Below are 23,657 nucleotides of genomic sequence, written 5' to 3'. Positions count from 1 at the left end.
TCCACGGACCCACTGCCAAGACACGGGACCCCGCGCCAGGCCCCACTGGCCAGACACGGGCCCCACGCCGGGACCCACTGACCAGACACGGGCCCCACTGACCAGACACGAGCCCCACGCCGGGACCCACTGACCAGACACGGGCCCCACGCCGGGACCCACTGACCAGACACGGGCCCCACGCCGGGACCCACTGACCAGACACGGGCCCCACGCCGGGACCCACTGACCAGACACGGGCCCCACGCCGGGACCCACTGACCAGACACGGGCCCCACGCCGGAACCCACTGACCAGACACGGGCCCCACGCCGGGACCCACTGACCAGACACGGGCCCCACTGACCAGACACGGGCCTCGCCCTGGGCCCCACTGACCAGACACGGTCCCCGCCCTGGGCCCCACTGACCAGACACGGGCCCCGCCCCGGGCCCCATTGACCAGACACGGGCCCCACTGACCAGACACAGGCCCCCCTGCCGGGACCCACTGACCAGACACGGGACCCCGCGCCAGGCCCCACTGGCCAGACACGGGCCCCACGCCGGGACCCACTGACCAGACACGGGCCCCACTGACCAGACACGGGCCCCACGCCGGGACCCACTGACCAGACACGGGCCCCACTGACCAGACACGGGCCTCGCCCTGGGCCCCACTGACCAGACACGGGACCCACTGACCAGACACGGGCCTCGCCCTGGGCCCCACTGACCAGACACGGGACCCACTGACCAGACACGGGCCCCACTGACCAGACACGGGCCTCGCCCTGGGCCCCACTGACCAGACACGGTCCCCGCCCCGGGCCCCATTGACCAGACACGGGCCCCACTGACCAGACACAGGCCCCACTGACCAGACACGGGCCCCACTGACCAGACACGGGCCCCACTGACCAGACACGGGCCCCACTGACCAGACACAGGCCCCACTGACCAGACACGGGCCCCACTGACCAGACACAGGCCCCACTGACCAGACACGGGCCCCACTGACCAGACACAGGCCCCACTGACCAGACACGGGCCCCACTGACCAGACACAGGCCCCACTGACCAGACACAGGCCCCACTGACCAGACACAGGCCCCGCCCCGGGCCCCATTGACCAGACACGGGCCCCATTGACCAGACACGGGCCCCACTGACCAGACACAGGCCCCACTGACCAGACACAGGCCCCGCCCCGGGCCCCATTGACCAGACACGGGCCCCACTGACCAGACACAGGCCCCACTGACCAGACACAGGCCCCGCCCCGGGCCCCATTGACCAGACACAGGCCCCGCCCCGGGCCCCATTGACCAGACACGGGCCCCACTGACCAGACACAGGCCCCACTGACCAGACACAGGCCCCACTGACCAGACACAGGCCCCACTGACCAGACACAGGCCCCACTGACCAGACACAGGCCCCACTGACCAGACACAGGCCCCACTGACCAGACACAGGCCCCACTGACCAGACACAGGCCCCACTGACCAGACACAGGCCCCGCCCCGGGCCCCACTGACCAGACACAGGCCCCGCCCCGGGCCCCATTGACCAGACACGGGCCCCACTGACCAGACACAGGCCCCACTGACCAGACACAGGCCCCACTGACCAGACACAGGCCCCACTGACCAGACACAGGCCCCACTGACCAGACACAGGCCCCACTGACCAGACACAGGCCCCACTGACCAGACACAGGCCCCACTGACCAGACACAGGCCCCGCCCCGGGCCCCACTGACCAGACACAGGCCCCGCCCCGGGCCCCATTGACCAGACACGGGACCCACTGACCAGACACGGGACCCACTGACCAGACACAGGCCCCACTGACCAGACACGGGCCCCACTGACCAGACACAGGCCCCACTGACCAGACACAGGCCCCACTGACCAGACACAGGCCCCGCCCCGGGCCCCATTGACCAGACACGGGACCCACTGACCAGACACGGGACCCACTGACCAGACACGGGACCCACTGACCAGACACGGGCCCCACGCCGGCCCATTCCTGCAATGTCTGCAGTTTTACAATAGCAACACAACAACGCAGGCAGATCTCTCAATCGAAGTGTTGTAAATAAGGTTCGAATGTTCTCTAAACGTGCATGCAATTACCTTTACTGAAGACAAGAAAACACAGCCAAGACCCTTCCAATACTCGGAAGTGGCCGCAGCTGAGAGGTACCCACCTGCGTGGAGAAGAGAGTGGAGATGTGATCCAGACTGTAGCGGTTACTCTCAATGCAGCTCACCAATTGGAAGACACAAAACTGCAAAAGAGAATAGTCAAGATTCATTGCTGGGTTAGTGGTGACAATGGGTAGAATAACCTCTCGTTCTGCAATTTTGCGGATTCCAGTAGACGGGTTTTTAGTGGAGGGGAAGCAGTGCAATGAATGGCCTGGTGCCCAGTTGACTAAATGCTTTGTGCACATTTTAAATAGGTGAATGCAGCCAGAATTGATGAGGTTTTAACACAGTGTGTAGTACCTGTCCACGTTTCGGGCAGTGCAGGTAGACCCCCAGGAAGAAGCCGGAGGAGGAGTATGCCAAACGCAGCTTGTGGCCCAGACTGACTGTGTGTCTCAGCTCCTTATTGGCCGGCATGAATACCAGCAAGTCTGCAACCATCAGGCACATCTGATCCTAAACAGAACAAATAAACGGACGCCAGTTAGAAGATCAGTACAGAGAATGCTATTTATACCCAGCAACACTCGGACACAGTTTAATGGCTCTCGCCATTATTGCGTAAATCGTCTGGCAACTTGTGGCAAGGCCGACTTGCGCTGCTGCGCCGTTAGCCTCGCGAGAAGGGCAGCTCGCCTTCAACCTCCCCAGGAGTTTCATGAAGTTGCTGCATTTGCAAATTAATTGCCAATTAAACTCGCCGCAGAAAGTTAGGGCTGGTACTCAACAGCCCAAGTACCTTTTTAAAAAGGATATTTATGTAGCTGCAATGGCAATCAACCTCTGCAGCCCAGATAGGGAGATTTTAAAATGTATTCTTACTTTTCCTTTGCCTCTTTTCTCTTTCTTAACCCAATCTTTCTTTCCCTCTCTATTTCTCCTACTGTACCCAATATGACTCTAATTCACCCTCATTCTCCGTCGTTACTCTGTTTCTTTCTCAATCCTTAAATTTTATTGGTTAAGGAGATAGAGTGCTGGTCCTGTCGTTCACCAAGGTCCAGGACGCCCGCTATCAGCTTGCACTTCCAGCAACTTGCAGTGAACGATATGGGGAAAAAGTCTAACTAAATGCCTCGCTCCAGCAAATTCTGGGCCATTATGTACAAAGGTTCCAGCAAGAAGTGGTCAAGGTTCATGTTCCTCACTGGTCTTGGTCTGCACTATAGGTTTAAAAACTGCGAATCCTGGAACTGGAACTGGGGTGGGTGGGGGAAAAGTGAGAAGATCTAAGCAATATCCGCCCACCACCCCAGATCAGACTTGTGTCTGCCCATCATATATTCCTACCTTGTGTGTTTGTTGATTTAAATGGCAAGTTATTTCTTTTGCTGTACACTGATAAAACTGGTTGCCTGCAAATTTGGGGACTTGATGTCATTGAACAAACTTTAGGACAGTGGTCCCGGGAGTGTGTCAATAGTTACAGGTGGACCCACACAGGGAGTTAGGACAGTGGTCCCGGGAGTGTGTCAATAGTTATAGGGGGACCCACACAGGGAGTTCGGACAGTGGTCCCGGGAGTGTGTCAATAGTTACAGGTGGACCCACACAGGGAGTTAGGACAGTGGTCCCGGGAGTGTGTCAATAGTTACAGGTGGTCCCCACACAGGGAGTTAGGACAGTGGTCCCGGGAGTGTGTCAATAGTTACAGGTGGTCCCCACACAGGGAGTTAGGACAGTGGTCCCAGGAGTGTGTCAATAGTTACAGGTGGACCCACACAGGGAGTTAGGACAGTGGTCCCGAGAGTGTGTCAATAGTTACAGGTGGTCCCCACACAGGGAGTTAGGACAGTGGTCCCGGGAGTGTGTCAATAGTTACAGGTGGACCCACACAGGGAGTTAGGACAGTGGTCCCGGGAGTGTGTCAATAGTTACAGGTGGACCCACACAGGGAGTTATGACAGTGGTCCCGGGAGTGTGTCAACAGTTACAGATGGTCCCCACTCAGGGAGTTAGGACAGTGGTCCCGGGAGTGTGTCAATAGTTACAGGTGGATCCACACAGGGAGTTAGGACAGTGGTCCCGGGAGTGTGTCAATAGTTACAGGTGGACCCACACAGGGAGTTAGGACAGTGGTCCCGGGAGTGTGTCAATAGTTACAGGTGGACCCACACAGGGAGTTAGGACAGTGGTCCCGGGAGTGTGTCAATAGTTACAAGTGGACCCACACAGGGAGTTAGGACAGTGGTCCCGGGAGTGTGTCAATAGTTACAGGTGGTCCCCACACAGGGAGTTAGGACAGTGGTCCTGGGAGTGTGTCAATAGTTACAGGTGGACCCACACAGGGAGTTAGGAGAGTGGTCCCGGGAGTGAGTCAATAGTTACAGGTGGGCCCAGACAGGGAGTTAGGACAGTGGTCCCGGGAGTGTGTCAATAGTTACAGGTGGACCCACACAGGGAGTTAGGACAGTGGTCCCGGGAGTGTGTCAATAGTTACAGGTGGATCCACACAGGGATTTAGGACAGTGGTCCCGGGAGTGTGTCAATAGTTACAGGTGGTCCCCACACAGGGAGTTAGGACAGTGGTCCCGGGAGTGTGTCAATAGTTACAGGTGGACCCACACAGGGAGTTAGGACAGTGGTCCCGGGAGTGTGTCAATAGTTACAGGTGGACCCACACACGGAGTTAGGACAGTGGTCCCGGGAGTGTGTCAATAGTTACAGGTGGACCCACACAGGTAAACTTGAAAACCTTAGGTCTGCAAGAGTAGCAGCGTTCAGGTAACCTGACGCGCATGGACTGTGTACAGGGAGGAATGTTCACACTGGTGAAGGGGATACCCAGAACACAGTTTCCGAGGAAACTAAAAGCACGATCTTCAATGACACCAACAGCACTTGAGTGCACCTCCCTCGTAGTTGTTCTGTGAAGTATTACCTGTACACAATATTCTCAATACAACTTGAAGGCTTAAAGCACCAAGCATTTTAACCCTATCCCACTACCTATTCCCCTCCCAATTGCAGGTATGGAGGTGGTTTTGGGGAACTGTTACATTCCTTACCCTTTGACAGAATGGTTTGCACAATGCCCGATCACCAACATCCTGGATACATACCTTGTAGGACCAAAGTCGCAGCTTGTGGTCCTGACACAGAGCAAAGATAAAAGCATCATGTTCCAAGAGCTGAACGGCTAGGCTGATGGGTAGGTCCGAGGGGCCTTGGTCACCTCTGCAGAGAGCACAGAAAGGAAATTCAATAATCTTTAATGAATCTCCATTTTGATCAGTCTTCACACACAATGGTTCCATCCCTTCAACATTATTTCCCTCTTCGCTCCCCAAAGCAACCTCGAGTTTTCATGCACCTCCATTATTTTAGGGAGGACAAGGAATGAACCTCACCCGGAACCAAGTAACAGTGGCTCACACTGACCCCGGGGAAAGGACGGGCTCGTACCGACCCCAGGGGAAAGGACGGGCTCGCACCGACCCCGGGGAAAGGACGGGCTCGCACCGACCCCGGGGAAAGGACGGGCTCGCACCGACCCCGGGGAAAGGACGGGCTCGCACCGACCCCGGGGAAAGGACGGGCTCGCACCGACCCCGGGGAAAGGACGAGCTCGCACTGACCCCGGGGAAAGGACGGGCTCTCACTGACCCCGGGGGAAAGGACGGGCTCGCACTGACCCCGGGGGAAAGGACGGGCTCGCACTGACCCCGGGGGAAAGGACGGGGGGAAAGGACGGGCTCGCACTGACCCCGGGGGAAAGGACGGGCTCGCACTGACCCCGGGGGAAAGGACGGGGGGAAAGGACGGGCTCGCACTGACTCCGGGGGAAAGGACGGGCTCGCACTGACCCCGGGGGAAAGGACGGGCTCGCACTGACCCCGGGGGAAAGGACGGGCTCGCACCGACCCCGGGGGAAAGGACGGGCTCGCACCGACCCCGGGGGAAAGGACGGGCTCGCACCGACCCCGGGGGAAAGGACGGGCTCGCACCGACCCCGGGGGAAAGGACGGGCTCGCACCGACCCCGGGGGAAAGGACGGGCTCGCACCGACCCCGGGGGAAAGGACGGGCTCGCACCGACCCCGGGGAAAGGACGGGCTCGCACCGACCCCGGGGAAAGGACGGGCTCGCACCGACCCCGGGGAAAGGACGGGCTCACACTGACCCCGGGGGAAAGGACGGGCTCGCACCGACCCCGGGGAAAGGACGGGCTCGCACCGACCCCGGGGAAAGGACGGGCTCACACTGACCCCGGGGAAAGGACGGGCTCGCACCGACCCCGGGGAAAGGACGGGCTCTCACCGACCCCGGGGGAAAGGACGGGCTCTCACCGACCCCGGGGGAAAGGACGGGCTCGCACCGACCCCGGGGGAAAGGACGGGCTCGCACCGACCCCGGGGAAAGGACGGGCTCGCACCGACCCCGGGGAAAGGACGGGCTCGCACCGACCCCGGGGAAAGGACGGGCTCTCACCGACCCCGGGGGAAAGGACGGGCTCGCACCGACCCCGGGGGAAAGGACGGGCTCGCACCGACCCCGGGGGAAAGGACGGGCTCGCACCGACCCCGGGGAAAGGACGGGCTCGCACCGACCCCGGGGGAAAGGACGGGCTCGCACCGACCCCGGGGAAAGGACGGGCTCTCACTGACCCCGGGGGAAAGGACGGGCTCGCACCGACCCCGGGGGAAAGGACGGGCTCGCACCGACCCCGGGGGAAAGGACGGGCTCGCACCGACCCCGGGGAAAGGACGGGCTCGCACCGACCCCGGGGAAAGGACGGGCTCGCACTGACCCCCGGGGAAAGGACGGGCTCGCACCGACCCCGGGGAAAGGACGGGCTCGCACCGACCCCGGGGAAAGGACGGGCTCGCACCGACCCCGGGGAAAGGACGGGCTCGCACTGACCCCGGGGAAAGGACGGGCTCGCACTGACCCCGGGGAAAGGACGGGCTCGCACTGACCCCGGGGAAAGGACGGGCTCTCACTGACCCCGGGGGAAAGGACGAGCTCACACTGACCCCGGGGAAAGGACGGGCTCACACTGACCCCGGGGGAAGGACGGGCTCACACTGACCCCCGGGGAAAGGACGGGCTCACACTGACCCCGGGGGAAGGACGGGCTCACACTGACCCCGGGGGAAGGACGGGCTCACACTGACCCCGGGGATAGGACGGGCTCACACTGACCCCGGGGATAGGACGGGCTCACACTGACCCCCGGGGAAAGGACGGGCTCACACTGACCCCGGGGGAAAGGACGGGCTCACACTGACCCCAGGGGAAAGGACGGGCTCACACCGACCCCGGGGAAAGGACGGGCTCGCACTGACCCCGGGGATAGGACGGGCTCACACTGACCCCGGGGATAGGACGGGCTCACACTGACCCCGGGGAAAGGACGGGCTCACACTGACCCCGGGGGAAGGACGGGCTCACACTGATCCCGGGGATAGGACGGGCTCACACTGACCCCGGGGGAAGGACGGGCTCACACTGACCCCGGGGATAGGACGGGCTCACACTGACCCCGGGGGAAGGACGGGCTCACACTGACCCCGGGGATAGGACGGGCTCACACTGACCCCGGGGATAGGACGGGCTCACACTGACCCCCGGGGAAAGGACGGGCTCACACTGACCCCGGGGGAAAGGACGGGCTCACACTGGCCCCCGGGGAAAGGACGGGCTCACACTGACCCCGGGGGAAGGACGGGCTCACACTGACCCCGGGGGAAAGGACGGGCTCACACTGACCCCGGGGATAGGACGGGCTCACACTGACCCCGGGGATAGGACGGGCTCACACTGACCCCCGGGGAAAGGACGGGCTCACACTGACCCCGGGGGAAAGGACGGGCTCACACTGGCCCCCGGGGAAAGGACGGGCTCACACTGACCCCGGGGGAAGGACGGGCTCACACTGACCCCGGGGGAAGGACGGGCTCACACTGACCCCGGGGATAGGACGGGCTCACACTGACCCCGGGGGAAGGACGGGCTCACACTGACCCCGGGGAAAGGACGGGCTCACACTGACCCCGGGGGAAGGACGGGCTCACACTGATCCCGGGGGAAGGACGGGCTCACACTGACCCCGGGGGAAGGACGGGCTCACACTGACCCCGGGGGAAGGACGGGCTCACACTGACCCCGGGGATAGGACGGGCTCACACTGACCCCGGGGGAAGGACGGGCTCACACTGACCCCGGGGGAAGGACGGGCTCACACTGACCCCGGGGGAAAGGACGGGCTCACACTGGCCCCCGGGGAAAGGACGGGCTCACACTGACCCCGGGGGAAAGGACGGGCTCACACTGACCCCGGGGGAAGGACGGGCTCACACTGACCCCGGGGAAAGGACGGGCTCGCACTGACCCCGGGGATAGGACGGGCTCACACTGACCCCGGGGAAAGGACGAGCTCACACTGACCCCGGGGATAGGACGGGCTCACACTGACCCCGGGGGAAGGACGGGCTCACACTGACCCCGGGGGAAGGACGGGCTCACACTGACCCCGGGGAAAGGACGGGCTCACACTGACCCCGGGGAAAGGACGGGCTCACACTGACCCCGGGGATAGGACGGGCTCACACTGACCCCGGGGATAGGACGGGCTCACACTGACCCCGGGGATAGGACGGGCTCACACTGACCCCGGGGGAAAGGACGAGCTCACACTGACCCCGGGGGAAGGACGGGCTCACACTGACCCCGGGGGAAGGACGGGCTCACACTGACCCCGGGGGAAAGGACGGGCTCACACTGACCCCGGGGGAAGGACGGGCTCACACTGACCCCGGGGAAAGGACGGGCTCACACTGACCCCGGGGGAAGGACGGGCTCACACTGACCCCGGGGATAGGACGGGCTCACACTGACCCCGGGGATAGGACGGGCTCACACTGACCCCGGGGATAGGACGGGCTCACACTGACCCCGGGGGAAGGACGGGCTCACACTGATCCCGGGGAAAGGACGGGCTCACACTGACCCCGGGGAAAGGACGGGCTCACACTGACCCCGGGGGAAGGACGGGCTCACACTGACCCCGGGGGAAAGGACGGGCTCTCACTGACCCCGGGGGAAGGACGGGCTCACACTGATCCCGGGGATAGGACGGGCTCACACTGACCCCGGGGGAAGGACGGGCTCACACTGACCCCGGGGATAGGACGGGCTCACACTGACCCCGGGGGAAGGACGGGCTCACACTGACCCCGGGGGAAGGACGGGCTCACACTGACCCCGGGGATAGGACGGGCTCACACTGACCCCGGGGGAAGGACGGGCTCACACTGACCCCGGGGAAAGGACGGGCTCACACTGATCCCGGGGATAGGACGGGCTCACACTGACCCCGGGGATAGGACGGGCTCACACTGACCCCGGGGGAAAGGACGGGCTCACACTGACCCCGGGGGAAAGGACGAGCTCACACTGACCCCGGGGAAAGGACGGGCTCACACTGACCCCGGGGAAAGGACGGGCTCACACTGACCCCGGGGGAAGGACGGGCTCACACTGACCCCGGGGGAAGGACGAGCTCACACTGACCCCGGGGGAAGGACGGGCTCACACTGACCCCGGGGAAAGGACGGGCTCACACTGACCCCGGGGGAAAGGACGGGCTCACACTGACCCCGGGGGAAAGGACGAGCTCACACTGACCCCGGGGGAAGGACGGGCTCACACTGACCCCGGGGGAAGGACGGGCTCACACTGACCCCGGGGGAAGGACGGGCTCACACTGATCCCGGGGATAGGACGGGCTCACACTGACCCCGGGGGAAGGACGGGCTCACACTGACCCCGGGGGAAGGACGGGCTCACACTGACCCCGGGGGAAGGACGGGCTCACACTGACCCCGGGGGAAGGACGGGCTCACACTGACCCCGGGGATAGGACGGGCTCACACTGACCCCGGGGGAAGGACGGGCTCTCACTGACCCCGGGGGAAGGACGGGCTCACACTGACCCCGGGGGAAGGACGGGCTCACACTGACCCCGGGGATAGGACGGGCTCACACTGACCCCGGGGGAAGGACGGGCTCACACTGACCCCGGGGATAGGACGGGCTCACACTGACCTGATTGCTGTCGGCATCCATCCCGTGAGTAACCTTTGCATGACGGAGCTCTGCTTCAGCTCCAGGAAAGCCGCAGAGCCTGTAACAACACAAGTCAATCTCAGCTCTTCCATTACACTCAATCAGCTTGAGATTCAGAGTGGAAAGCTAAACATTCAGTAAAGTAGTAATCCCAATGTCAGCTCAATTCACAAACAGTCCTCATTATGATCACTTTCTGAACTTACAATTCTTTAAATCCATTACTCATTGTGACATTGATAAAATATTGCACCTTGGGTTAGGAAAGCACGATGGATTTTATAAATAGAACAGATGCTCGGGAGTGCGTTACAGGCTGGAATCTAATTGAAGAGGCTCAAACGACATCATATATCTGAAGGCCCACTGCCAGTTGTCCAGCCCTTTCTGTAACAGATGCCCTGGGATGTCCTGGACAATGGTTTTGATCGGCTCTCCTCCTCGCCATTTCCACAATAGCAGATTCACACAGCCAAGTACACTCCACATCCTACAGCTTGGACCCACTGACTGACAAAATTAGCGTATGTCAGATATTCGTCAACACTGCAGTAACAAACTACAGTACAAGACAATGGAGGTCGCACACAGCAGCTTCAGACGATCAATCCCCGTTCCATTTAGCAGTGAACCCCATATTACCTGCGGTGTCTTGCTCAGGAAGTTGGATTATCAGAATCCCTCCAGACCCAGATGCGAGCGCAAACATCGCCTCTCCATCACTGTTCAGCCAGGTGGCTGACGCTGTTGAGTTAGAGTGGCCCTGGATACCAGGAATCAGAAAACCGTTTGCTGGGTCGCGCAGGTTCAGCTTCCCAATGTCAGTGAAGATGGACTGGATATGACCCTCACTGACCAGCTCCTGCAGAGATATTAACAGCAGTAATGCAGATCAATGCAACTGTTAGCTTAGGGAGACTTAACTCCAGCAATCAAGAGAGAACAGCAGGTAATCTTCAACTCTGAAGTTGTTTTCAGGGGACCGAGTGGTACAGCAAGTTTGTATATAGTTAGATCCTGGCATCTCAAGTATGAGGTGAGATTTAATTCAGACAATACCTCTGGGACAATAAAAAAAACTCCCTAATTTAGCACCAATGGGTAATTTCACTCAGAGCAGTGGGTGACTGTCGTGGGAAATGAAAACATGTGACTCTAGTGCAGTAGGGGGCATGGAGGTTGGAGCCAAGGACATTGTTCCCTCTAATTTTTTTTCAACGAGCCTTAAATTTGCACCGCATCTCTTCCAGCGACAGCAGCTGGTGAGCGGCCTGTGCGGGACCTCGCGATCGGTGCGCCACTGCACATCGGTGGTAACCATGCGATACCTGACTGGGAAGTGCTTACACTGACACTGGGTGCATAAAATGGGATTGTTGGTTCACTTACCCTGTTCTGAGCGAGTCCATGACCCTGGTTAGTCTGTGTTTAATTTGGACAGTTTATCTGTTCCCCTTAAGAATCTTTAAAGCTTTGATAAGTTCACCTCAGACTTTTCTTTGCTCCAGTTGAAACATTCCCAGATTCCTTCATCTGTCCTCCCAGTTCAGGTTCCGAATTCCCATTATCAGTTGAGCTGCATTCTGCTATCCCCTCTCCAAAGCTGGATGTCCCCACTGCGCTACAGCAACCAGAATTGTACACTACTCCTGGTGTACAGCACTGTTCCCACAAGCTTACTGCTTATCCCTGGGACTCGTGCTCTCTCTCGCACACTGCACTAACGCTTTCAATGAGCTGTCGTCCACCAGCACCCATAGCTGTGGCTCAGTTGGTAGCACCCTCGCCTCTGGTTCAGGAGGTTGTGGGTTCAGGTCCCACTCCAGAGACTGGAGCACAAAAATCTAGGCTGACACCCCACTGCAATACTGAGGGAGTGCTGTCTTTCGGATGAGACGCTAAACAGGTCCGCCCTCAGGTGGACATAAAAGATCCCATGGCACTATTTCAAAGAGCAGGGTTGTTCTCCCCGGTGTCCTGGCCAATATTATACCTCAATCAACATCACTAAAACAGGTTATCTCTGGTCATTATCACATTGCTGTTTGTGGGAGCTTGCTGTGCACAAATTGGCTGCCACGTTTCCCACATTACAACAGTGGCTACACTTCAAAAAAAATTCATTGGCTGTAAAGCACTTTGGGATGTCTGGTAGTTGCGAAAGGTGCTATATAAATGCAAGTCCTTCTTGTCTTTTTCACAGCATCCTGATAACTCTCCTGCATCAGGGCCAAGTAAAACAATCCCTGCACACCCACTGCACATTTAGCAGTGTCAGCACGAGTCATTTGGGTCATCCTTCTGCCGGAGTCAAAAAGTTGTGGGCTCAATCCCCACTTCAGGGCTCAAGCACAATCCAGTGCACTGTCGGAGACGCTACCTTTTGGATGAGATATTAAACAGGGAACCCGCCTGCCTGTTCATGTGAATGTCGAAGAGCAGCAGGGAGCTCTCCTGGTGTCTTGGCCAACACTTCTCACTTGTTCTTTGTGACACCTTGGCTGCTGTATTTCCTCCAAATCAACGGTGGACAGACACACTTCAAAAAGCAATTCGTTGGCCGCAAACTGTTTCAGAGCGTCCTGCAGAGAGGATAAGCTGCTATACAAGTGCAAGTTCTTCAGCAGATCAGGCAGTAAGAGAGTGTCTTCCAGTCTCTCCATGCGATAGAGCTGCTGGGGTCGACTGAACAAGCCACGGTTACAAAACAAATTTCAATGGGTTCCCATCAGCCAAGTCTCCCCTGCTTATTGTGGCTCAGTACATAATGCAGCAACTCTCGAGGTGACGCACTTTGGAATACTCTCGACCCCATCCCTCTTGATTTTCCCTGCTTAGACCAGCCCCACCCCCATCCACCCCCCGAAGGCTATGGCTCAGACTGTGGTACGATTCCACAGGTGCGACTGTGAGGAACAGTCAAGTGTTAACAGGCTATTTGACCATGGTGGCCACCATAGTACAGCATAATCCCATGCTCACCCGACATCCACAAACTTGCTATCTAGCAGGAGGTTGCTGATCCCCCCTGCCCCCGGGACCAGCAGACACAGCATAGGCCAGGGCTCACACCAGTGACCATCCTGCCTGTGTGGCTCAGTGCCATAGCGCCTGTTGCACTCACCCATGAGGAAGCTCTCCCCCAACAGGAGGGCAGGTATTGAACTGCTATGAGGCCCAAATTGGTCACCAAAAGCAGAGGCACAGACTCAAAGCTTAATTTGGGAAACAGGTCAGTGTACTGGGTATCCTGCCGGAGGAGCCTGCGAAATGACGTTTCAGAGGGGGTCAGTAACGACAAGCAGGCATACCTCCATCTTCTGCCCCCTCGCGGATTCACAAAGTGCCAATCTTACACTTATCCACCTTGGGAGTGATGATACCGCACCACAGCATCTCTATAACAGAGCAACTTCCAACCTGGCTACGAGTGATCCGATCGATCAGCCCACAAGTTGGGGAAAGGTCTGCTGATTCGTTCCACCCCAGGACCTTTGCGGAATGACTACTTACACTTCTGTACATGCGGGAGGGGTGGGGCAGCACAATCCTGTGCACGGTCTGGTTGGTGAGGATGAGGAGAGTCACACGGTCATGCGTCTCATGTACATGAACTCCACCCGGCAACACCTGACAGTTCAGGAACTTTAGGCGCACGGTGTTGTTGAGGAGGCTGGCATCCAAGGACTGTTCCATCAACTGCAGGGTGTCGCCAGAGCTGGTCCTAAGGGCAAAGGACACAACATTAGCACTTCCAATCCCTGCCACTGATAGTCAAATCAGGCAATAGGTGAAGGATAACAAATATCCAGAACATTTCACAGGTACCTGCTAAAACCAGCAGAGCAGTGGCTGATATCTACAGAGCTCAGCAGCGGCCCCAATCAGTTAGCATAGAACAGGGGCACCACCAGACCCCCGTCTATACCCTGCCCCAGAACAGGGGCACCACCAGACCCCCGTCTATACCCCCAGAACAGGGGCACAACCAAACCCCCGTCTATACCCCCCAGAACAGGGGCACCACCAGACCCCCGTCTATACCCCCAGAACAGGGGCACCACCAGACCCCCGTCTATACCCCGCCCCAGAACAGGGGCACAACCAGACCCCCGTCTATACCCTGCCCCAGAACAGGGGCACAACCAGACCCCCGTCTATACCCCCAGAACAGGGGCACCACCAGACCCCCGTCTATACCCCACCCCAGAACAGGGGCACAACCAGACCCCCATCTATACCCCCCAGAACAGGGGCACAACCAGACCCCCATCTATACCCCCCAGAATAGGGGCACAACCAAACCCCCGTCTATACCCCGCCCCAGAACAGGGGCACAACCAGACCCCCGTCTATACCCCACCCCAGAACAGGGGCACAACCAGACCCCCGTCTATACCCCCAGAACAGGGGCACCACCAGACCCCCGTCTATACCCTGCCCCAGAACGGGCACAACCAGACCCCCGTCTATACCCCCCAGAATAGGGGCACAACCAAACCCCCGTCTATACCCCCCAGAACAGGGGCACAACCAAACCCCCGTCTATACCCTGCCCCAGAACAGGGGCACAACCAAACCCCTGTCTATACCCCCCCAGAACAGCAGGGGCACAACCAGACCCCCGTCTATACCCCGCCCCAGAACAGGGGCACAACCAAACCCCCGTCTATACCCTGCCCCAGAACAGGGGCACAACCAAACCCCTGTCTATACCCCCAGAACAGGGGCACAACCAAACCCCCGTCTATACCACCCAGAACAGGGGCACAACCAAACCCCCGTCTATACCCCCAGAACAGCAGAGATACAACCAGACCCTCGTCTATACCCACCGAGAACAGCAGGGGCACAACCAGACCCCCGTCTATACCCCGCCCCAGAACAGGGGCACCACCAGACCCCCGTCTATACCCTGCCCCAGAACAGGGGCACAACCAGACCCTCGTCTATACCCCGCCCCAGAACAGGGGCACAACCAGACCCCCGTCTATACCCTGCCCCAGAACAGGGGCACAACCAGACCCCCGTCTATACCCCGCCCCAGAACAGGGGCACAACCAGACCCCCGTCTATACCCCGCCCCAGAACAGGGGCACAACCAGACCCCCGTCTATACCCCGCCCCAGAACAGCAGAGAAACAACCAGACCCCCGTCTATACCCCGCCCCAGAACAGGGGCACCACCAGACCCCCGTCTATACCCTGCCCCAGAACAGGGGCACCACCAGACCCCCGTCTATACCCCCCAGAACAGCAGCGGTACAACCAGACCCTCGTCTCCTCCCCTCATACACTGAACAGACAATCTTTATGGGATGAATTCAATGATGGGTATTAGGGGCAGCCTGTTAACCCACTCAACTGATGAGTTGTACTTTAAAGGAACACTATCTGTTTGAACACTATCCGATTAAACAGAGCCACTGTATTAACCACACTTTAAAACATAAAAAGCCAGAGTGGCCAAGGCCTCTTGCGACCAGTGGGCTCTGCTGGACACCAACTGCATCACCGATGAAGGAAACCTGATCGTGATTTAATTGCACACATTTTTGTCTGGTTGGGCCATTTCTATTAGTGCTGTTCTCCTCGAGGAGGGGACTTGGGAGTAATATTTTGTGCTGGTGCTACGCTACTGGCCCAACTCAATATAGTCCCAGAAAGGCCAGCTCATGCTGGAGCCACAGGTAACAGCCACTTCACCGTGACTTTATTAAACAGAATGGAAGTGAATAACTCTGGTTACAGATGGATGGGGAGCAGCCTGCCCATCCAGCACAGAGAGCAGAGTATGCTGCAGATCAGCTCAACCCGCACTTAACAATGACTGGTGTAATAGCCAGAACACATCTGGAAGTGCTGCGGTGTAGAGCTGGTCATTCAGCATTAGTGTACACGGACCTCTCTCTACTGCAATCCTGGCAAGAAAGTAGGCACGTCTTGTGTACAGACTGATGTGATATACCAAGAGGGATCAGAACATCAGTGTGCACTGAAGTGCTTCACACAGTTCAATTCAGCCACCTCTCCAAAGGGGAGGTCTGCTTCCCCAATCAGAGTCGCACACTCCCCAGCTCGCTGCTACAATACTGTTAATGCCCGCTGAAATCTGAACTTTTAAACTCTACTCAATCTTCATTAATCTGCCAACCAAACACTAATAGCTATGCTATTGGCCCAGAAATGCGGGTCTCCACGGGTGAGTACGCACGGGGTACTCACCCGTAAGCCCAATGGAAGTGCCGGTTTCCTGCATGCACTGCGCATGCGCGGGAAACCGGCACTTCCGTTCCCCTGAAAGCAGGGGTTCAGAGGTCGAACGCGTGCGCATCGAACTTGTTTTTTTTTTTTTTTTTTTAAAACAGGTTTTCCCGGGAGGGTAAGTCTGCAGAAGTTAGAAATGTAAAAAGCAGGCGTAAGGCCTGCTTTTTACAAGGTAAGTGGTGAATTAATTAAAATTAAAACATTTTTTACACAGGTTTATTATTTTTTAATACTTTAAAGCAAGGTAAGTTTATTTTTAGCCCCGTTAGCAAATAAAATTATTTTTTTCAAAAATTTAAATTAATGTTTAAAATAGTTATTTCATTTAATTTATAGTTTATTTTAAAAATGTGATTTAAAAAAAAATGTATTTGAAGATTTAGTGATGTTTTGTAAGAAGAAGGAGCCCGTGGTATTTCTAAGTTTGACAGCACTTCCTGTCAGACTTATGAATGGAGCATTCCCTGCTCCGATTGGCTGCCCATGGCCCACGTGATCCCAGGGGACGCATCGAACTAACTGCGCCCCTGGGATACGCAAGCACTGCGCGCCGGCAGCTGGAGCAGGCCCCGGATCGGAATCCCACGGGGGCCCACAGCTCAACGGCCGGCGCACTAGGTAAGTGCAGGTCGGGGGCTTACACCCGCGGGAACCTCCGACCCGAATTTCTGGGCCAATGATGCCTTCTTGAGCACCCTGATTATAATCACTCAACCGTTGGTGGCCGTGCCTTCTGTTGCCTAGACCCCAAGTTCTGGAATTCCCTCCCTAAACCTGTCCGCCTCGCTCCCTCTCTCTCCTCTTTTAAGACGCTCCTTAAAACCTACCTCTTTGACCAAGCTTTTGGTCACCTGCCCTAATTTATCCTTATGTGGATCGGTGTCAAATGTTTTTCTTAAAATACTCCTGTGCAGTGCCTTGGGACGTTTTACTACATTAAAGGCACTATATAAATACAAGTTGTTGTTGTTGTAGGCGAGATGTGCCCACTTGGCCCGATCCAATAAGACTGTGCCGAGGGAATAAAGTACAGCGAGACGAGTGTGGCACCAAGTACAGGGACACTCCATTACAGTGCACTGAATCACAGCAAATTATACCCAATACTGTAACACTGCAGGGACAGCACTGCTACTAAACAGCCAACACACTTCATACCTACAGCAACACCCAAAACATTTGGGATACGCTGGCGTCTTTCTTTACTACACCTATCCTCACTCCGGCCAAAGTCCTCAGAACTGATCAAAATAAGTTTAATCGTAGCAGTACTACACACAGCTCCCAACAGGTACAGACAGTGCCACTGGGCCCCACCCTGCAGTGTCAGCTGTGGCTCAGTGGTCGCACTCTCGCCGGACTCAGAAGGTTGTGGGTTCAAGTCCCACTTCAGTGACTCAAGCATAAAGATCTAGGCTGACACTCCAGTGCAGTGCTGAGGGAGTGCTGCACTGTCTGAGGTGCCGCCTTTCAGATGAGATGTTAAACCGAGGCCCTGTCTGCTCTCAGGTGGATGTAAAAGATCCCATGGCACTATTTCGAAGAAGAGCAGGGGAGTTATCCCTGGGGTCCTGGCCAATATTTATCCCTCAATCAACATCACTGAAACAGATTATCTGGTCATGATCACATTACTGTTTGTGGGAGCTTGCTGTGCGTAAATTGGTTGCGGAGTTTCCTACATTATAACTGTGACCACACTTCTAAGTACTTCATTGGCTGTGAAGCGCTTTGGGACGTTCGGAGGTCATGGAAGGCACTATATATTTTTCTTTCAAGCAGGGAATACCCACCAGTGTATGAACCGATTCCTGGTGACAGACTGTAGCTTTCCACTTTCTTCATAGAAAAATCCACCGGCACTATCGGAATACTTCACTCCTGGGACAGCGCTCACACCTGTGGAACAGACACGACATATGACACATGACTCGCTCCTCCATTCATCCATAGCTCAGACAGACAGGGAGCCTCAGGTAAAGGAAACAGACACCCTAAATGAATAATGTCACTCAGCAGCAAGGCAGCTGCACGACACAAGGCTGAAATATTGACACTATCAATAATCTCTATATACAGATCTATACTTCTTTAAAAGATCATCTTTCAAACTAATCTAACGGGATAAGGCACTGTCATGCTTTTACTTTCAATAAAAGTTTACTCGTTGTCTTTATTCCTTAATTTCCCCTCTTTTCCTGAAGGGACTGACTCATACTGGAGTACGGCTCCAAGATCCCTTTCATCATCCCTCAGAGGCCCTTGAGCTCTCCAGAGTTTCAATCCTCTGCCTTTTCCCCCATTCGATCTATCAGACCTGTGCCAGCTCTCTGAAGGAGCTCTCCCCTGGGGCTCTTTCCCCATTCGATCTATCAGGCCTGTGCCAGCTCTCTGAAGGAGCTCTCCCCTGGGGCTCTTTCCCCATTCGATCTATCAGGCCTGTGCCAGCTCTCTGAAGGAGCTCTCCCCTGGGTCTCTTTCCCCATTCGATCTATCAGACCTGTGCCAGCTCTCTGAAGGAGCTCTCCCCTGGGGCTCTTTCCCCATTCGATCTATCAGGCCTGTGCCAGCTCTCTGAAGGAGCTCTCCCCTGGGTCTCTTTCCCCATTCGATCTATCAGGCCTGTGCCAGCTCTCTGAAGGAGCTCTCCCCTGGGGCTCTTTCCCCATTCGATCTATCAGGCCTGTGCCAGCTCTCTGAAGGAACTCTCCCCTGGGGCTCTTTCCCCATTCGATCTATCAGGCCTGTGCCAGTTCTCTGAAGGAGCTCTCCCCTGGGTCTCTTTCCCCATTCGATCTATCAGGCCTGTGCCAGCTCTCTGAAGGAGCTCTCCCCTGGGTCTCTTTCCCCATTCGCTCTATCAGGCCTGTGCCAGTTCTCTGAAGGAGCTCTCCCCTGGGTCTCTTTCCCCATTCGATCTATCAGGCCTGTGCCAGTTCTCTGAAGCTCTCCCCTGGGTCTCTTTCCCCATTCGATCTATCAGGCCTATGCCAGTTCTCTGAAGGAGCTCTCCCCTGGGGCTCTTTCCCCATTCGATCTATCAGACCTGTGCCAGCTCTCTGAAGGAGCTCTCCCCTGGGGCTCTTTCCCCATTCGATCTATCAGGCCTGTGCCAGCTCTCTGAAGGAGCTCTCCCCTGGGGCTCTTTCCCCATTCGATCTATCAGGCCTGTGCCAGTTCTCTGAAGGAGCTCTCCCCTGGGGCTCTTTCCCCATTCGATCTATCAGGCCTGTGCCAGCTCTCTGAAGGAGCTCTCCCCTGGGTCTCTTTCCCCATTCGATCTATCAGGCCTATGCCAGCTCTCTGAAGGAACTCTCCCCTGGGGCGCTTTCCCCATTCGATCTACCAGGCCTGTGCCAGCTCTCTGAAGGAGCTCCCCCCGGGGCTCTTTCCCCATTCGATCTACCAGGCCTGTGCCAGTTCTCTGAAGGAGCTCTCCCCTGGGGCTCTTTCCCCATTCGATCTATCAGGCCTGTGCCAGCTCTCTGAAGGAGCTCCCCCCTGGGGCTCTTTCCCCATTCGATCTACCAGGCCTGTGCCAGTTCTCTGAAGGAGCTCTCCCCTGGGGCTCTTTCCCCATTCGATCTACCAGGCCTGTGCCAGTTCTCTGAAGGAGCTCCCCCCTGGGGCTCTTTCCCCATTCGATCTATCAGGCCTGTGCCAGCTCTCTGAAGGAGCTCTCCCCTGGGGCTCTTTCCCCATTCGATCTATCAGGCCTGTGCCAGTTCTCTGAAGGAGCTCTCCCCTGGGGCTCTTTCCCCATTCGATCTATCAGGCCTGTGCCAGCTCTCTGAAGGAGCTCTCCCCTGGGGCTCTTTCCCCATTCGCTCTATCAGGCCTGTGCCAGCTCTCTGAAGGAGCTCCCCCTTGGAGCTCTTTCCCCATTCGATCTACCAGGCCTGTGCCAGTTCTCTGAAGGAGCTCTCCCCTGGGGCTCTTTCCCCATTCGATCTACCAGGCCTGTGCCAGTTCTCTGAAGGAGCTCTCCCCTGGGGCTCTTTCCCCATTCGATCTACCAGGCCTGTGCCAGTTCTCTGAAGGAGCTCCCCCCTGGGGCTCTTTCCCCATTCGATCTATCAGGCCTGTGCCAGCTCTCTGAAGGAGCTCTCCCCTGGGGCTCTTTCCCCATTCGATCTATCAGGCCTGTGCCAGTTCTCTGAAGGAGCTCTCCCCTGGGGCTCTTTCCCCATTCGATCTATCAGGCCTGTGCCAGCTCTCTGAAGGAGCTCTCCCCTGGGGCTCTTTCCCCATTCGCTCTATCAGGCCTGTGCCAGCTCTCTGAAGGAGCTCCCCCTTGGGGCTCTTTCCCCATTCGATCTACCAGGCCTGTGCCAGTTCTCTGAAGGAGCTCCCCCCTGGGGCTCTTTCCCCATTCGATCTATCAGGCCTGTGCCAGCTCTCTGAAGGAGCTCTCCCCTGGGGCTCTTTCCCCATTCGATCTATCAGGCCTGTGCCAGTTCTCTGAAGGAGCTCTCCCCTGGGGCTCTTTCCCCATTCGATCTATCAGGCCTGTGCCAGCTCTCTGAAGGAGCTCTCCCCTGGGGCTCTTTCTCCATTCGATCTACCAGGCCTGTGCCAGCTCTCTGAAGGAGCTCTCCCCTGGGGCTCTTTCCCCATTCGATCTACCAGGCCTGTGCCAGTTCTCTGAAGGAGCTCCCCCCTGGGGCTCTTTCCCCATTCGATCTATCAGGCCTGTGCCAGTTCTCTGAAGGAGCTCTCCCCTGGGGCTCTTTCCCCATTCGATCTACCAGGCCTGTGCCAGCTCTCTGAAGGAGCTCTCCCCTGGGGCTCTTTCCCCATTCGATCTATCAGGCTGCACTGGGGAAGAAAAAATAGATAACACAGGTATCCCATGAACAGTTAAAAATAACTACGGGTGAAGTTCAGGGATCTGGGACTCTTGGACCAAAGGTCTAAGATCATGGCTGACTGAATGGCAGAGCAGGCTCCAAGGCCGACTTCTGCTCTTAATTCTTCTCTTATGATCTTGTGAGTGTGTGACCTGACCAGAACCCACCAGGGGGGTGCAGTCTACAGGCACCTTGGGGGGTGGGTGCAGGCCGCTCGGGCACCGGGGGAGGGGGTGCAGATCGCGGGCACCGGGAGAGGGGGCGCAGACCTCGGGCACCGGGCGGAGGGGGCGCAGACCTCGGGCACCGGGCGGAGGGGGCGCAGACCTCGGGCACCGGGCGCGCAGACCTCGGGCACCGGGCGCGCAGACCTCGGGCACCGGGCGCGCAGACCTCGGGCACCGGGCGCGCAGACCTCGGGCACCGGGCGCGCAGACCTCGGGCACCGGGCGCGCAGACCTCGGGCACCGGGCGCGCAGACCTCGGGCACCGGGCGCGCAGACCTCGGGCACCGGGCGCGCAGACCTCGGGCACCGGGCGCGCAGACCTCGGGCACCGGGCGCGCAGACCTCGGGCACCGGGCGCGCAGACCTCGGGCACCGGGCGCGCAGACCTCGGGCACCGGGCGCGCAGACCTCGGGCACCGGGCGCGCAGACCTCGGGCACCGGGCGCGCAGACCTCGGGCACCGGGCGCGCAGACCTCGGGCACGCAGACCTCGGGCACCGGGCGCGCAGACCTCGGGCACCGGGGGCGCAGACCTCGGGCACCGGGGGCGCAGACCTCGGGCACCGGGGGCGCAGACCTCGGGCACCGGGCGGAGGGGGCGCAGACCTCGGGCACCGGGCGGAGGGGGCGCAGACCTCGGGCACCGGGCGGAGGGGGCGCAGACCTCGGGCACCGGGCGGAGGGGGCGCAGACCTCGGGCACCGGGCGGAGGGGGCGCAGACCTCGGGCACCGGGCGGAGGGGGCGCAGACCTCGGGCACCGGGCGGAGGGGGCGCAGACCACGGGCACCAGGCGGACGCAAATTGTGGGCACCGGGGGCGCAGACCGCGGGCGGAGGGGGCGCACACCGCGGGCACCGGGGTGCAGGCCGCGGGCACCAAGGGCGCAGACCGTGGGCACTGGGCGGAGGGGGCGCAGACCGCGGGCACCAGGCGGAGGGGGCGCAGACGGCGGGCACCGGGCGCACAGACCGCGGGCACCGGGGGCGCAGACCGCGGGCACAGACCGCGGGCATCAGAGGCGCAGACCGCGGGCACCGGGCGGAGGGGGCGCAGACCGTGGGCACCGGGCAGGGGGCGCAGACCGCGGGCACCAGGCGCAGACCGCGGGCAGAGACCACGGGCACCAGGTGGAGGGGGCGCAGACCGCGGGCACCGGGCAGAGGGGGTGCAGACCGCGGGCACCTGGGGTGCAGACAGCAGGCACCGGGGGCGCAGACGGCGGGCACCGGGCGGAGGGGGCGCAGACGGTGGGCACCGGGCGCACCGACCGCGGGCACCGGGGGCGCAGACCGCGGGCACCGGGGGCGCAGACCGCGGGCACCGGGGGCGCAGACCGCGGGCACCAGGCGCAGACCGCGGGCAGAGACCACGGGCACCAGGTGGAGGGGGCGCAGACCGCGGGCAGAGACCGCGGGCACCGGGCAGAGGGGGTGCAGACCGCGGGCACCTGGGGTGCAGACAGCAGGCTCCGGGGGCGCAGACCGCGGGCACCGGGCGGAGGGGGTGCAGACCGCGGGCACAGACCGCGGGCACCGGGCGGAGGGGGTGCAGACCGCGGGCACCGGGCGGAGGGGGTGCAGACCGCGGGCGGGAGCTGCACTGGGGCCGGGCCTTCACCGCACGCGGGCCGCACTCACCAACCCCGGGCCCGCTCCCCGCTCGGCCCCTGTCCGTGTCCCTATCCCCCGGCCCCCGCCTCTCTCCTCACCCAGGTCGGCCCACACCTCCCTCCAGGCCGGGAGGTCGCGCTCGGCGCCGCTGATCTCCAGCAGACTCCGCTCCCACCCCGCCGCCATCTTGCCGCGCAGCACTCTGGGAGGCGCTTCCCGCCGGCGCCGTTTGATTCAAACTCCTTAAAGGGGAACCGGCCCGACCATTTACAGCTGCACAACGACAATTTCCTTAAAGCAACACCTGCTCACATAGTCTCACCGCAAAACACATGCGCTCGGATTTTCCGCTGGAATAACAGTGAGACGATTAATCATCGACTATCAGAGCCTGAGGACAGGTTAGGCTGTGTGGCCCAAATAAGTGTTTTTTA

At 59.1% G+C, this 23,657-nt stretch overlaps 1 protein-coding gene across 2 annotated transcripts in view; it reads right to left on the bottom strand.

Annotated features, from left to right (window-relative positions):
* The window catches only part of nup160 (nucleoporin 160), a 145,076-nt gene extending 121,640 nt beyond the window's left edge, over positions 1-23,436 (bottom strand). For both annotated transcript variants that reach the window (XM_086007511.1, XM_086007512.1), the window contains exons 1-8: positions 23,322-23,436; positions 18,328-18,433; positions 13,781-13,991; positions 10,910-11,129; positions 10,247-10,325; positions 5,261-5,375; positions 2,499-2,654; positions 2,198-2,278 (exon numbers count right to left, since the gene is read on the bottom strand). In XM_086007511.1, the coding sequence (XP_085863637.1) occupies positions 2,198-2,278; positions 2,499-2,654; positions 5,261-5,375; positions 10,247-10,325; positions 10,910-11,129; positions 13,781-13,991; positions 18,328-18,433; positions 23,322-23,409 (1,056 nt within the window). In that variant the 5' untranslated portion in view covers positions 23,410-23,436. The remainder of the gene's footprint in view (positions 1-2,197; positions 2,279-2,498; positions 2,655-5,260; positions 5,376-10,246; positions 10,326-10,909; positions 11,130-13,780; positions 13,992-18,327; positions 18,434-23,321) is intronic.
* Positions 23,437-23,657: the final 221 nt, after the last annotated feature.

This window comes from Somniosus microcephalus, chromosome 15, assembly GCF_052327205.1.
Source record: "Somniosus microcephalus isolate GS21.2 chromosome 15, FLI_Smic_1.0, whole genome shotgun sequence".
In the NCBI taxonomy this organism is placed as follows: Eukaryota; Metazoa; Chordata; class Chondrichthyes; order Squaliformes; family Somniosidae; genus Somniosus; species Somniosus microcephalus.
The sequence above is the reverse complement of the archived record's forward strand: the minus strand, read 5'-3'. Positions and strand labels throughout refer to the sequence as shown.